A 15,360-nucleotide genomic window follows, 5' to 3' on the forward strand; every position below is an offset into this window, starting at 1 on the left:
ACCTAACCTATTCCTTATGTTATCAATTGTTTTACATCTGGTTGTCGTATCCACTCCGAATTAAATTTAATTTAACCCTCCTCGGTCGGATTCGTCAATGTGATCATCATATGATGATTGTTTGTGCTTTCATTCTTACATTTAATGAAAATAAAAGCTAGCAAGCAGTAGACTGAAAAGAATTGAATAAAGCTTTGTTCACTTATTAAAACTGCAAGAATTGTACAGGGTTTGTATTTATTTTAATAATCGAATGGTCAATCGTATTCACTACATCCTTCCCCTTCTCTACTCATTTCATATATTTAAAGACAGTTATATTGTAACAGGAGGCTCTCCTTAGCCGTGCGGTAAGATGCGCGGCTACAAAGCAAGACCATGCTGAGGGTGGCTGGATTCGATTCCCGGTGCATGCCAGTCTAGGCAATTTTCGGATTGGAAATTGTCTCGACTTCTCTGGGCATGAACGTATCATCGTGTTAGCCTCATGATATACGAATGCAAAAATGGTAACTTGGCTTAGAAACCTTCGCAGTTAATAACTGTGGAAGTGCTTAAAGAACACAAAGCTGCGAGGCGACTCTGTCCCAGTGTGGGGATGTAATGCCAAAAAGAAGAAGAAGAAAATTGTAACAGATGTAAAAAATTGGTTTGGACTAAACAAATACTGCCCTCCTTCGCAAAACAGCACCACAATCATAGGAATCCTATAAATCATGGTTCATTCATTTATGTCTATTAAGTAAAAATGACTAAATAACACTGAAAAAATATTTAATGAGAATACCTTTTGTGTGTAGAAACACTTGAAACCCAAGTTATTTAACAGCTTTTCAAGCTTATGTTTGTATCTAAAAAAAAAGATCTGAATGCAATTCAAAAACAATACGAATCCAAATCCAATCCAACTCCAATCCAAATCAAATCCAAATCCGATCCAGAATAAATCTAAATACAATCCAAATTCAAAATCAATCAAAATTTAATAGAAATCCGATGCAAATCCTATCCCAATTTGATCCAAATGCAATCTGAATTTAATCCATATGCAATCCACACCCATTCCAAATCCGATCCAAATCCATCCAAATCCAAATCCAATTCCAATGCAAATCCAAATCCAATTCAAATTCAATCCAAACTCCATCCAAATCCAATCCAAACCAAATTCAAAATCAATCAAAATTTAATCCAAATCCAATCCCAATCCAATCCAAATCCAATCCAAATCCAATTAAAACCCAATCTAAACCCAATTCAAAACCAATACAAAATCCAATCCAAATCCAAGTCAAATCCAATCCAAATCAGACCCATTCCAAATCCAATTCAAAATCAATCCAAATCCAATCCAAATCCGACGTAAATCCAATGCCAATCCGATCCAAATCCAATCTGAATACAATCCAAACACAATCCAAACACATTCCAAATCTGAACCAAATCCAATGCAAATCCAATTCCAATTCAAATCCAATCCAAATTCCATCCAAATCCAATCCCAATCCAATCCAAATCAAATTCAAAATCAATTCAAATTTAATCCAAATTCGATGCAAATCCAATTCCAATCCAACTTCAATCCAAATCCAATCCAATTCCGATCCGAATCCAATCCAAATCCAATCCAAATCCAATCCAAATCACATTCCCAATCCAAATCCAATCCAAATCCAATCCAAATTCCATCCAAATCCAATCCCAATCCAATCCAAATCAAATTCAAAATCAATACAAATTTAATCCAAATTCGATGCAAATCCAATTCAATCCAACTTCAATCCAACCAATCCAATTCCGATCCGAATCCAATCCAAACCAATCCAAATCACATTCCCAATCCAATCAATCCAAACCAATCCAAACCAATCCAAATCAATCCAAACCAATCAAACCAATCAAATCCAATCCAAACCAATCCAAATCCAATCAAATCCAATCCAAACCAATCCAAACCAATCCAAACCAATCCAAACCAATCCAAACCAATCCAAACCAATCCAAACCAATCCAAACCAATCAATCCAATCCAATCCAATCAAACCAATCCAAACCAATCCAAACCAATCAAACCAACCAAACCAATCAAACCAATCAAACCAATCAAATCCAAACCAATCAAACCAATCCAAACCAATCAAACCAATCCAAACCAACCAACCAATCCAAACCAATCCAAACCAATCAAATCCAATCCAAACCAACCAAACCAATCCAAATCAACCAACCAATCCAAACCAATCCAAACCAATCCAAACCAATCCAAACCAATCCAACCAATCAAACCAATCCAACCAATCCAAACCAATCCAAATCCAATCCAAACCAATCCAAATCCAATCCAAACCAATCCAAACCAATCCAAACCAATCCAAACCAATCAAATCCAACCAAACCAATCCAAACCAATCCAAACCAATCCAACCAATCCAAACCAATCCAAACCAATCCAAATCCAATCCAAACCAATCCAAACCAATCCAAACCAATCCAAATCCAATCCAAACCAATCCAAACCAATCCAAACCAATCCAAACCAATCCAAACCAATCCAAACCAATCCAAACCAATCCAACCAATCCAAACCAATCCAAACCAACCAAACCAATCCAAACCAATCCAAATCAACCAAACCAATCCAAACCAATCCAAACCAATCCAAATCAACCAAACCAATCAACCAATCCAAACCAATCCAAACCAATCCAAATCAATCCAAACCAATCCAACCAATCCAAATCAATCCAAACCAATCCAAACCAATCCAAACCAATCCAAACCAATCCAAACCAATCCAACCAATCCAAACCAATCCAAACCAACCAAACCAATCCAAACCAATCCAATCCAATCAAACCAATCCAAACCAATCCAAACCAACCAAACCAATCCAAACCAATCCAAATCAATCAAACCAACCAAATCAATCCAACCAATCCAAATCAATCAAATTCAATCAAATTCAATCCAAACCAATCCAATCCAAACCAATCCAAATTCAATCCAAATCAATCCAACCAATCCAAATCAATCCAAATCTAATCCAAATCTAATCCAAACCAATCAAACCAATCCAAATCAATCAAACCAATCCAAATCCAAACCAAATCCAATCCAAATCCAATCCAAATCCAATCCAAATCCAATCCAAATCCAATCCAAAATCAATTCAAATTTAATTCAAATCCAATCCAAATCCAATCCCAATCCGATCCAAATCCAATCTGAATATAATCCAAATGCAATCCAAACCCATTCCAAATCATATTCCAATCCAATTCAAGTCGAATCCAAATCAAATTGATTCTGATAAAATCTAGTCTAGTCTAGTAAATTATATCCAATCCATATTTAATTCAATAAAAAAATCAATCAAAATCCAATCCAAATGGAAAAAATAGAGGTGGAGCGTAGCGAGTAAAGCTGAGTGATCAGGTTCAAAATAGCTTTGAGAACTTGAGAGATGTGGCCTTGACCGTGGCGTCAAATTGTTGATGCTGTGTTATCCGTTCAGCTAAATAAACCAAATGAATGTTACCGACGAGGAATCCCGTTTCCTATTGATAACGGGATCGAAGCTATGGCCAAAATATCACTCACTTATTTCAACTTATTTGCTCGTAGTAAAGCTGTCAGCCTATAAGGCCGAAGGTCATTAGGACAAAGGTTCATTGAGCCGAACGGTCATTAGGCCTATTGAGAAGTAAGAAGCATAACGTGAGAAATGACAAGTTTTTCCTTCTTTTTTCTTTCTTCTTCCTTCTTTTTTTCTTTCTTCTTCCTTCTTTTTTCTTTCTTCTTCCTTCTTGTTTCTTTGTACTTCGCTGTTTCTTATTTCTTCTTACTTTTTTCTTCTTTTTTGTTCCTGTTTCCTTCTGTCTTCTTCTTTCTTTCTTCATTTTTCATCTTACTTTTTCTTCTTTATTTTACTTTCTTCCTTTTTTATTCTTCTTTCTTATACTATATTTCTTCTTCTTTCTTACATCTTCTTTTTTCCTTCTCCCTTCTTCCTTCTCCCTTCTTCCTTCTTCCTTCTTACTTCTTTCTACTTCTTCTTCCTTCTTCCTCTTCTTCCTTCCTTCTCCTTTTTTTCCTTAATCCTTCTTCCTTTTTCTTTCGTCCTTCTTCTTCCTTCCTCTTTCTTCCTTCTCCCCTTTTCCTCTTTCTTCTTTTTCCACTTCTTCCTTTTCTCTCTTTTCCTTATTCCTTCTTCCCTCTTTCTTCTTCTATTTTCCATAATGGGACAATTTCCTCCAGCCTCCATAGTAAGTGAAATATATCAATGATGGCAAATTTATTTTCGAATTAAAAGATTTTACTTTTCCATTCACTTCCACTATAATCATTGATTCTAGTGGAAGTAAATAGAATAGTGAACTTAGTCTTTTAACCCTTTAACGCTTCCCCTAAGACGCTCAATAATAATTAATCATTATTTCCGACTATTAGTACCAAGGATTGTAATCAGGATTAAAATACTCTCACAAAGAATCTTAAAACTCAACATTTTCTTTGAGTATAAACTGGCCTGACAGCATTACAAGCCGCTGAATTTCTCAGCTCATAATTCAAACCAAATGACAGATAACCAATAACAAACTTTCGAAGATCTATTTTTCTTTGAAACCTATTAAGCCCAGCCAAGTGGAATCCAAGCACAGACTTTCCACATAATAAACGCAATGCGACTCGTGTTTTGAACTCTCAAAGTCCAAATCGACTAGCTGACATTACATAAGGGAAAACTTCTGGACCATAAAATAAACGAAATCGAGATCTGTTACGACCCCGACAGGCCATTATCACTTTGCGCCCCAATACCTTTGGCAAGGGTTTCCCTGTTCTGCCCTTGGGGACCAAAGCAGCAGCAGCATCGATAAACGATTACTAGGGCATTGCCGAGCTGGCACATCCAAAGACATAATCTCCCCCAAAGAGCCATCATTTCGAACTGAGCAAACAAAACCACCCACAACAAAGCAATGCAATGGCGAACAGCGTGCTTGGGCACTATAGATTTAAGTTTGGCCATTTTCCAAATTTTCCGAAATCGTATCTTAATTAAATGGTGCATGGTCATTGGCGTTGCCGAGAGGAGGGGATGACGGGGGGTGGATGCACGAAACAGCTGACAGAGGCATACGGATACAAGAAACAACTTCGATTGCTGCATGATAGAGGAGAATGAGGTAGAAACGCTTAATCGGTATATAATAAATAAATCCCATTTTACTAGATAACATAAAAATTGACAAACAAGAACAATTGAGCTTTGAAAAAACTGCAACACAAATATTTTAAATTTAATATTGTGTTCATATAATTAGTGGCATAAAACATGAAACGAAAATCATCAAAATAAACTCAATATCAATACAGAAAACAAATAAAAGAAAAAGTATTAAATTGTTTGGAGTGACCGTTTTATACCATCGTACTCTAATTATTCCACCCGGCCCAGTTGATCAAAACGTTTGCCGAATAGTTCTACCCGAAACGACAGAACATGGTGGCACACAGTAGCTAGATAGCGTAGTTCTACTGTTACGATTCGGAAATAGGCTTTGGCTCTAGCGAAATTAGACCACATCCATTTGTAGCATTGAGAGAAAAAAAGCATGAAGACATTTATGGGGATTTTGTTTTTCGTCTTCTTCAATGGCTATGCATTTCAACTGGAATTTGGCCTGCTTTTCAACTGATGAAATTTCCACAAATAATAATTGAAAGTTTTTCTAAATATGCCTTCCATTACATGAATATGTATCTTGTGTGTCAGGGTGTCGAGAATGTTTGCCTTTGCTCGCAAGACCAACTGGTATCTAATTTATTTCGGAGTTATTAGTTTATTTTTTAATTGATGGCTGTTTCTAACGTAATTTGTCATAATGAATAATTTGGATGAGATATTTGCATATTTTCCATTTTAGATATCATTGTCGTCGCAGATTTTGTTAAAAACTGTCAAAGCCATATCTGCATTTCTTGTTTTCAATTTGTATCGAATATAATATCATGAATGGACAATCAACCTCTGGAATCCCTCATTCATGATTTTCAATTCGACTAAGCTTTTCAAAGCACATTCAATTCGAGCTGGCATGTGACTTCCAGTTTGCATTTCCATACGAGTACATAGCCAAATGTACAGAGATGTCTAATCTCCTCGATTTGGCTCGTATTTCCACACGAATCAACGATAAATCCAATCTCCGAAGGGAACGTCGACAGACAACGAGGCACTCTCCGACACTTTTTGCTGAAATAAAATTCACTCACCACATTAGCCAGGGTGACATAAGCCCCCAGGTCCACCTTCGAAGCCGGAGCAGTAGAGCACACATTTGCAAACGAAAACGCCCCAGTCACGATCATCTATAGGACAGGCCTGGCAGCAGCAGCAGTAGCAGCTGCCGCCAGTCAGCACTGAGTGAGCAGCCTGTTTTCATGTTTCATATTTTTCCGGTGCTAGTTTTTATCTGCCCATCTAATGCCCCCAAGTAGTGTGATACGGTCTTCTAGTTCTGTAGTGTATCGACCGACCGACCAACCGACGTATCTATTTGACAGTATTTTCTATCGCATGGCTGCAGGCGAGAGCAACTTATAGTGGGCTATTCCGCAACCCACCACCGCACCCGGTCGGTGTTGGCGTGGCATTATAGAGAGTATGACCGACCCACAGAAACTAGTTCAAATGACGACAGGGTCGCTTTTAATGGAGTGCCTTACCAATAGGAAAGTGTTGATCCGTAAATGCAATTTTACCTCTTGTGGGGTTTGGAAAGTTTTGTGCTGCACTGCTCTTGAAATTCTAGAAGTGGGAATGGATGAATCTTCAAACTTTCAGAAGCACTCAGTCTCGTGTTCAATGGCTTACACTCGAAGTCGTCATTCAGACCTTAATAAGCAAATTGAACTACATCGTACGCAATCCAAATGGCTATGCAAATATTCAAATTAAATGCCACAGAAAATTTATTAAATGAGAATGAAAAAAAAATGTTTGTATCGATCTTTCGTCGACTTAAATATTTCCCCATAAAGTGAATCAACGACATCGGGAAGACAGATCCAAACCAACGAGCAACATTTTTCATCTTAGAAAATGCCCACGAGGTCGACTGGGATTGAATCCTGGGCCTGATGTAAAATATAAAAAAATGAGCTTTTATTTTGAAAATAAGTAGTAATAAGTAGTGATTTTTACTGGCTGGGAATGTCAGCTGGAAAATTGTCGCCATAATCTTAAGCACTTTCACAAGAATTTCCCAGCAAAAATAAACCGAAAAAAGAAATAAAAAAAATCAAAGATTTTGATCTTATCCAGCTTTTTACACTTGCCATGAGTCAACAAAATATGTCTGGTTTACTTTAACCGATTCAAAACGGATTTTTTGTTCTTTAAGTACTTCCACAGTTATAAATTCCGATGTTTCTAAGCCATGTTACCATTTTTGCATTCGTATATCATGAGGCTAACACGATGATACTTTTATGCTCGGGGAATTCGAAACAATTTCCAATCCGAAAATTGTCTAGACCGGCACCGGGAATCGAACCCAGCCACCCTTAGCGTGGTATTGTTTTGTAGCCGCGCATCTTACCGCTCGGCTAAGGAGGACCCATACTGCTTAAAAAACGGATGCAAACCATGAAAAGTAGAAATAGGGGGGGAAATTTTGGAAAAGACACTTACGTACTGCACAGGCCACTTCGGTCTTAGTCTGCATATATAAAAAATAATTTAGTGATCTTCTAATTGAAACTGTATTGCAGGAGCTTGCATTTCCTAAAAATAATTTAAAAAATTAGATGTCATACAATACAACAAGTATACGATAAAAAATCAAAACATATTTGCTACTTTTTTTTCTAACCGTATGTATAATCTAAGCAATACTTATCAACCAAATGTTTCGTGGAATCTTGAAACAAAACATAAAACAACAGAACGTGACATCCCTCAATTTTCGCAATCTTATCTGCAATCCATGCTGACAACGGATAAAAGCGAAAACTGCTTCTGAACATGTGCATTTGCTGCATTAGTGTGGCAGGTTTAGGAATACCCAAAAGACTTCCATCAACATTTGATAAGTCAATATCTGAATGTTTCGCTAATTAGTGGTGATTGATTTTTGGATGATGATTACCCCAGTTACAACCCCGGCACCAACAACCGATTCTGGGTACAGTCATTAATTATCCAAGAAGAAACCTTCGGAAAATAACAGTTCGAAACAAATTCCATCCAAATTTGAGTCACTCTAATTCCCAAGCTTTCGATTGTGAGGGTGCCCTTTCGCCGTCGTTGACGACGTGGGAAGCAACCCAAGAAGCCGGTTGCATACAATGTGGCGGGCCCCAAACCATTTTTCTCCCCCCGGTTGGTGGTGGTGTAGGTATTATGCGATCTTCGGGCATCTGCTATTAGTTGGCGCGATCACATCACGTTTCAACGTTTTAACTTTTGAACTGTCTGCTGCAATCACCTCCGAATTGGCCTCGGAGCAGCACAATCCGGGAGAGTCTGACTTGCTGCGTGCTAAATCGTAAATCATTATCGGAAAATTGGCCAAATTGGCAAAATATGCTAAACCTACCGTTCTGGTGCGAATTCCCACGGCAAGGCCACCCCGGACGGAGGGGTCCGGTGTTCACACCTGTTTCCATACCACAGCTATGGTCTGCTAGTCAAGACCCAAGATTGAATTGAACCCCGTTGGAAAAGGATGAGCTCGATGAAAAGCACGACCTGTGATCATACAAAATATAACAGAATCATTGAATCCAACGCCCGAAGGCGTTCGCTTTGTATTTCAACCTTTTTCGTTTTCGCGCATCAGAATTAACTCTCGGATCATCAATTGGAGCCCAATCCCATCGAGTGAACTCCACTATACGAAAGGTGGCCGTATTGATAGAATGCTCATAGTATAGTTGAAATTTTTCATAAAATACTGTGAAATAGTTCTTAACTTACAAGTGAGAAAAAATATTCAGAAGAATGATGATTGTTTGTATATCTGATCAAAAACCAAAATATCGAAACCGGATGAACCTGAGCCATAATTAAATGGTCGATCAGATTTCCAGAAATTTTTAATGTAGGTTTTCGGATCATAACTAGTACGTGTAAATATGTATCGAAATAATGATGCATTAAAATTTCCACTTTATTGCCGAACGATTGATAACCTGACCGGAGGTTCAGTCGTGACGTTCGACAGGGACGGATGGAAGATGGCTAAATTGGGGGTCCAACTAAACAGCAGGTTGCGAAAATTGTGGGAACCGATCGCGCATTGTTTCCTCGGCCATCCTTTTGCTCGTGATCGGTTTGGGCCATAGATCGGATCGTTTGCTTTTTTTTTATTTACAGCAGTCCGTAAAGTGGTGCCGTTCAAAACTCGATAGAATAAACAAAACAAAAGCGAACCAAGAAGTTCAAGTCTCTCTCTCTCGGTCGACTCGACAATAGACAAGTCGAGTGTTGCGAATAAGGCCTGGGGCGTTTTTGTTGGTGTCTCTCCTCTAGAGGGCACGGATACAGCTACTCGGATGGCCTTTGGATTCGATGCTGAAGGAGGTGTGAATTGTGATGTTAATTTCCGATTGATGAAAAAGATGATGATGGTTCCGTTGGTGGCCGAGGATTCCGTGCCTTGAACTCTGTGCTCAGCTTAATGTCGAGCTGTAAACTGAAATCATTTGAAATTTAATAGAGACTGGCTTTGGTATTGAAGTTGTCCTTAAAATTTAAATAAAGTTGGTTTCATTAGTTTAAATCGGATGATGGTAAACTCTAATGGTAATTTATTATACTAGCGATGTGTGCAAGGTTTTCATTGTTCCACACGAAATCACACACTTGGTCAAGTTTTAAATGATTTCTTTAATTATTTAGTCTACTTCAAGAAGCGCTTCTGAAATAGTTTCTATCGATGGGGGAGGTAAATTATTATAGAAATTTCCAAAAGATGTATAAAATTATTATGGAGAATTCCAATAGTTTTGGTATTGTTTTTTTATCATTCTGTGATTGTTTTAAATGTACGCAGAGAATGTGTGTCTTCATGACCCCTCAAGCAATGGTAGGATCATTTTTTCATAAACTAACATGATTATGGGTCGACTGTTTTTTTGTCTACTTCTCATAATGTTTATTATAATTAGGGTTCAAAAGTTCCTCCAGTGCTTTCTCTCAATCTTACGTTACGCGTTTACGTTGAAGTGACGGCGGTTACGTTTGCTTACCCTGCACAATAGAACAGCCCCATATAAAGGAGTGGCCAAAACTACCAAAAGGCCAATTATGGATTTCGACGAGCTGAGACGAAGGCAAGTGTAGCCAAACGAACGTGTCTTACAATTAAATGGGATAGTAACAGCTCGTCTAACTCGACAAGTGAATAAATTCCACTAGAAAGCTCTAAATAGTTTTCATACAGTCAAACCTCCATTAGTCGATATTAAAGGGACCATCGATTCATAGAAATATCGAAATGTGGAATAGAAAATCATTGGAAAGCTTTTCGAAGTAGCCCAGAAAATATTTTTAATATGGCAAAATTTGCTTCCAGGAGTCGATATCGAGTTATAGAACATCGACTCATGGAGGATTGACTGTATCAGTATGTCGGGTGTCCAACGAAAGGCTGAAACACGTAAGACTTAATACTCATATGACTGAACTGGAAAGGAATTTATCAGCAGGCTGGAATATATCTAAAGACTGGAATCAGCAGGATGCAATAACAAGTTGAGTGGTCAAATAATGGATAATAAATGAAGAAACAAAAATGAAATAAAACAAAAATAAGGAATTGAGAAAAAAAAAGAAAAACAAAGAATTAAGAATAAACTACAAAAAATAAAGAATAAAAAATCAAAAATAAAGAAGAAAGAAGAAAGAAAAAATAAGAGGAAGAAAGAATGGAGAAGGAAGAAATTAATAGGAACAAGGAAGAAAAAAGAAGAAAGAAAAGAGAAGAAGAGACAGGAAAGAAGAAAAAAGGAAGAAAGGAGATGGAAGAACAAAAAAGGAAGAAAGAAGGAAGAAGGGAAAAAATAGAAGGAATGTGCGAGAAAGAATAAGTAAGGAAGAAGAAGGAAGAATAAAGGGAGATGGAAGAAGAAAGTTGGAAGAAGGAACAAGGAAGAAAGAAAAGAGATTGAAGAAAGTAGTTGAAAGACGGAAGAAGGAAGAAGAAAAATGGAAGAACGAATAAGAAAGAAAAAGGAACAAGGAAGAAGGGAAAAATAATAGTGTTCAAAAAGAAAGGGAGTGAATTCATGCCCAACGCCGATAGCGCGAAGTGTTCGCGCTCCTCGATTTCAAATAGCACCAACAACGGCATACACAGTGCGCATCGGCAACAATCAGCGATGAGAGAGCATAGAAGGCGAAACGAGTCATCATCATCGCCATCATCATCATCATCATCATCATCATCATTATCATCAACATCATGCACGCCTAGAAGGAGCTACGCTGTGCCAGAACATTCCACGTCCTTCTGGAACATCAAGCGTGGAGATATAAATATGCGCGCATTGCGCGTGTGGCTTCAGTTATATTTTTACCCCGCGTAACGTACGTAAGTTAAGTGATGTTTCATAAGTTTGTAACTAGTAAAGTGTAGTGAAATAAAGTGAGCGTTTCGTTAAACAGTAACTTGCCAGTGTTTGCCTTCTTGTCCGAAAAAGACGTTTTCGTACATTGGTCCTTCGAACCGGATAGCGTGAATCCAGCAATCCAGAAGGCAAGGCAAGTTTCGCGAAATCGTGTACGGTCGCACTGTGAAGAATCGCGTAGCGGGTCGGTTAGTGTGCGCGAAAGTGATAGTCACGGGACCGTGGTAACAGTGTCCGTCGCTGTAAGGGGGACTGTTGGTTTCGAGTAGTTCACTATTTTAGTAGTTCGTCGGTTTTAACGGTAGCAACGCAGCTACAGTATCCGATACAGTGCTTTGGCGCGCGTCAGTCGTCGATTGTAATTTAATTCAGACACGAGCAGCTGATTATTTCAACGACGTCACCGGGCAACGGCACATCAATTTTCGACAGAACAACGAATCCACAAAACGTTTAGCATGGTTCAGTTAAATCAGCAGCGTGTGGTTATTCTCGGACGCCTGACACGGATCGAGGTGTTTATCCGAGACATCGAATCGAAGCCTGGGATTACAGCAGCATTGGTTCGAGCGCGATTAGAAGTCGTCGACCAATGCTGGGCAGATTATGACTCAGTACAAACTGCCATCGACGCAGAAGAAGACATAAACAAGGAAGAAGAAGAAGAGAAACGCGCAATCTTCGAAGATAGATGTATGAATGCAAGAGCTGCATTGCATTCAATCATCGAAAGATTGCAAGGATCAGGACAAATGATCGCGGGTAGCAGGCATTCTCAATACCAGCAACCTGCAGTGGAACCACAAGAAATAGCTGTGCAACTGCCCACATTAGAGTTGCCAACGTTCAGCGGTGAATACACTGATTGGCCGACATTCCGAGACACGTTTGATGCGCTCATCAATAAAAACGGACAGCTATCAAACGTGCAAAAGCTACTTTACCTGAAATCAACCCTGCAAGGTGAGGCAGCGAACATGTTGGATGCTATGGACATTACCGATCATAACTACCGCATAGCATGGGACCTACTTGTGGAGAGGTTTGAAAATCTACGACTAGTCAAACAAAAACATTTGAAGGCACTGTTCACAATCAAGCAGGTGCCTGAAGATTCGTCAAAGGAATTGCGTCGTTTGCTAACTGAGTGCCAGCGGAACGTTAATGCACTGAAGCAACTTGGCGAGGCCACTGATCAATGGAGTACAATTCTGGTATACATGATCACCAGCAAGCTTGATAGAGCATCAAGACGAGATTGGGAAAACCAGACCCAGGACAACGATTCACCGACATACGAAGAGATCATCCAATTCATCACCAAAAGATGCCACACGTTGGAAATATTGATGACAGCGAAAAGTGAACATCACATGCCTATGCATTCTAATCCACAAGTGTCGTTTATGTCAACGATCTCAGTGGGATGCAAGGTATGTGAAAGCAAACGTTACCATCCGATATGGAAATGCAAGAAATTCATCGCGATGAGCTATACAGCAAAGAAACGTAAGGTTAGGAAGCTGAAGTTGTGTTTCAACTGCTTTTCTTCAAAGCACGAAATGGGGAGTTGTAGTTCTAGAGGCTGTAAAATTTGCAATGGAAGACATAATAGCTTGTTGCATCGGTCGAGCGATATCAGGCAATGTCAGGTACATGATCAACATAGTCAGTGTTGCGTGAATTCATTTGCTTTTACAGCAGAACCAATTCAGCGGATAAAAGGAAAACACCAAAAATATTCAGCAGAGTTGAACAGCAGAAGCTCTGAATTGCATAGAAAGTACAATCCAGAGTATCCATCACGCATCTTCAAGGTACTCTCAAGAACTGGCATACGGAGAACAATAGCCAAGAATCAGATTGTTGAAGGCGAGCCTTCAAGGCCGGCGGTATGTTCAAAAAGAAAGGGAGTGAATTCATGCCCAACGCCGATAGCGCGAAGTGTTCGCGCTCCTCGATTTCAAATAGCACCAACAACGGCATACACAGTGCGCATCGGCAACAATCAGCGATGAGAGAGTATAGAAGGCGAAACGAGTCATCATCATCGCCATCATCATCATCATCATCATCATCATCATCATTATCATCAACATCATGCACGCCTAGAAGGAGCTACGCCGTGCCAGAACATTCCACGTCCTTCTGGAACATCAAGCGTGGAGATATAAATATGTGCGCATTGCGCGTGTGGCTTCAGTTATATTTTTACCCCGCGTAACGTACGTAAGTTAAGTGATGTTTCATAAGTTTGTAACTAGTAAAGTGTAGTGAAATAAAGTGAGCGTTTCGTTAAACAGTAACTTGCCAGTGTTTGCCTTCTTGTCCGAAAAAGACGTTTTCGTACAAATAGGAAGAAGAAAGAAAGTATAAAAAAGGAAAAAGGAACAAGGAGAATGAAAAAGGAAGGAAGAAGAAAACAGGAAGAAAGAAGGATAAAGAAACGAGGAACAAGAAGAAAGAAGGTATAAAAAAGAAAGAAGGTTAAAAGAAGGAACAAGGAAGAAGAAAGAAGGAAGAAATAAGAAAAAATAAGGACAGAAGATAGATAGAAGACAGAAGGTAGATAGGAGTAAAAAAATGAAGATGGAAGAAGGAAGAATTCAGAGGAAAAAAGGAGAAGGAAGAAGAAAGAAAGAAATTAGGAAGAAGGAAGATGGGAAAAGGTAGAAAGAAGAAGGAAGAAGAAAGACAGAAGAAGGAATGAGAAAGACAGAATATGACAGAAGATAGAAAAACTCAAAGGTGCAACCCAATCGGGTTGTACGCAAAGGTGACGTAGGACTACGTAGCTATACGAAATTAAGGGTATTTTTCATCATAATTTGTGTGAATTTATTAGCATTGTGCAAACTGCTCGGAGGTCAACCGAATCAAGAAACTGAAAGTAGCTCCCAGTTGGATGAACCAGCCGTAGAAAAGGAACGACTCATCGGCCGCATCGCCACTGAAGCGTTCGACTTCCGCCCGCAATGGAAGTGTACATGCATCGTTTTCTATAGCGCTGGTGGCAAAGTGAGCGGTACTTCAAGAATAAATTACAAACAGTCCTTTTCAGGACTTAAACTATTTATCCAAGAAGAGGTTTTGACCGTTGGGAAAATTGTTTACCCAGACAAACAGACTGTTTGGCTGTTTAGACGACAATGACGATTTTGGAAAGATTTATTGTTTTTAATAATGCGCCATTTGAAAAACTAAGGCAGCTAAACGACATTTTTCACTAAGGTGGCGTCTTCATCGATTTGGCCGTCGTCGACGGAAAGTGAAATTTTCTGGCAAGATTCTTTGGTTTTGTTTCGTTAGTCATTAGAAATGATCGATTTTTTTCGGGTTACCATCGTTTGGCGACAACAGAAAGTTGCCCTTTGGTAGCACAACCACAAGCGCGCGTCGGATGGAGATGATGCAATGAGTTTGTTCAAATGGATGGCGTCAGTAGCAGTCAAATGGAATTTCCTCCCAAGATTTTGATTTGTTGTTGAGGTTGAATGACGACCACCGACCGACCAAAATCTTGTTCAACCGCTCTCAGCGAAATCCCGATCAAAATGGCTCGCGCGCGCCGAACAGCAGCTTTCTTGTAATTAATTGCATATTATTCGGCAACTCGGCCGTACGAAAACCATTTTTTGTTAAATATCTTGGCTGTGCATATGCGCACAGCATATGCTTCGAAATGGACAAATTGATATGAAATTTGCGAAAAAGAATCCA

At 39.0% G+C, this 15,360-nt stretch overlaps 2 protein-coding genes across 4 annotated transcripts in view; one reads left to right on the forward strand and one right to left on the reverse strand.

The window, feature by feature from the left end:
- The window catches only part of LOC134213730 (beta-1,4-glucuronyltransferase 1), a 286,461-nt gene that overhangs the window by 193,172 nt on the left and 77,929 nt on the right, over positions 1-15,360 (reverse strand). The window lies entirely within an intron of this gene.
- The window catches only part of LOC134210444 (uncharacterized), a 29,935-nt gene continuing 26,673 nt past the window's right edge, over positions 12,099-15,360 (forward strand). Inside the window, exon 1 of the mRNA XM_062686490.1 lies at positions 12,099-13,073. Coding sequence (XP_062542474.1) covers positions 12,099-13,073 — 975 coding nt within the window. The remainder of the gene's footprint in view (positions 13,074-15,360) is intronic.

The sequence above is a fragment of the Armigeres subalbatus genome, chromosome 2 (genome assembly GCF_024139115.2).
Source record: "Armigeres subalbatus isolate Guangzhou_Male chromosome 2, GZ_Asu_2, whole genome shotgun sequence".
Lineage (NCBI taxonomy): Eukaryota > Metazoa > Arthropoda > Insecta > Diptera > Culicidae > Armigeres > Armigeres subalbatus.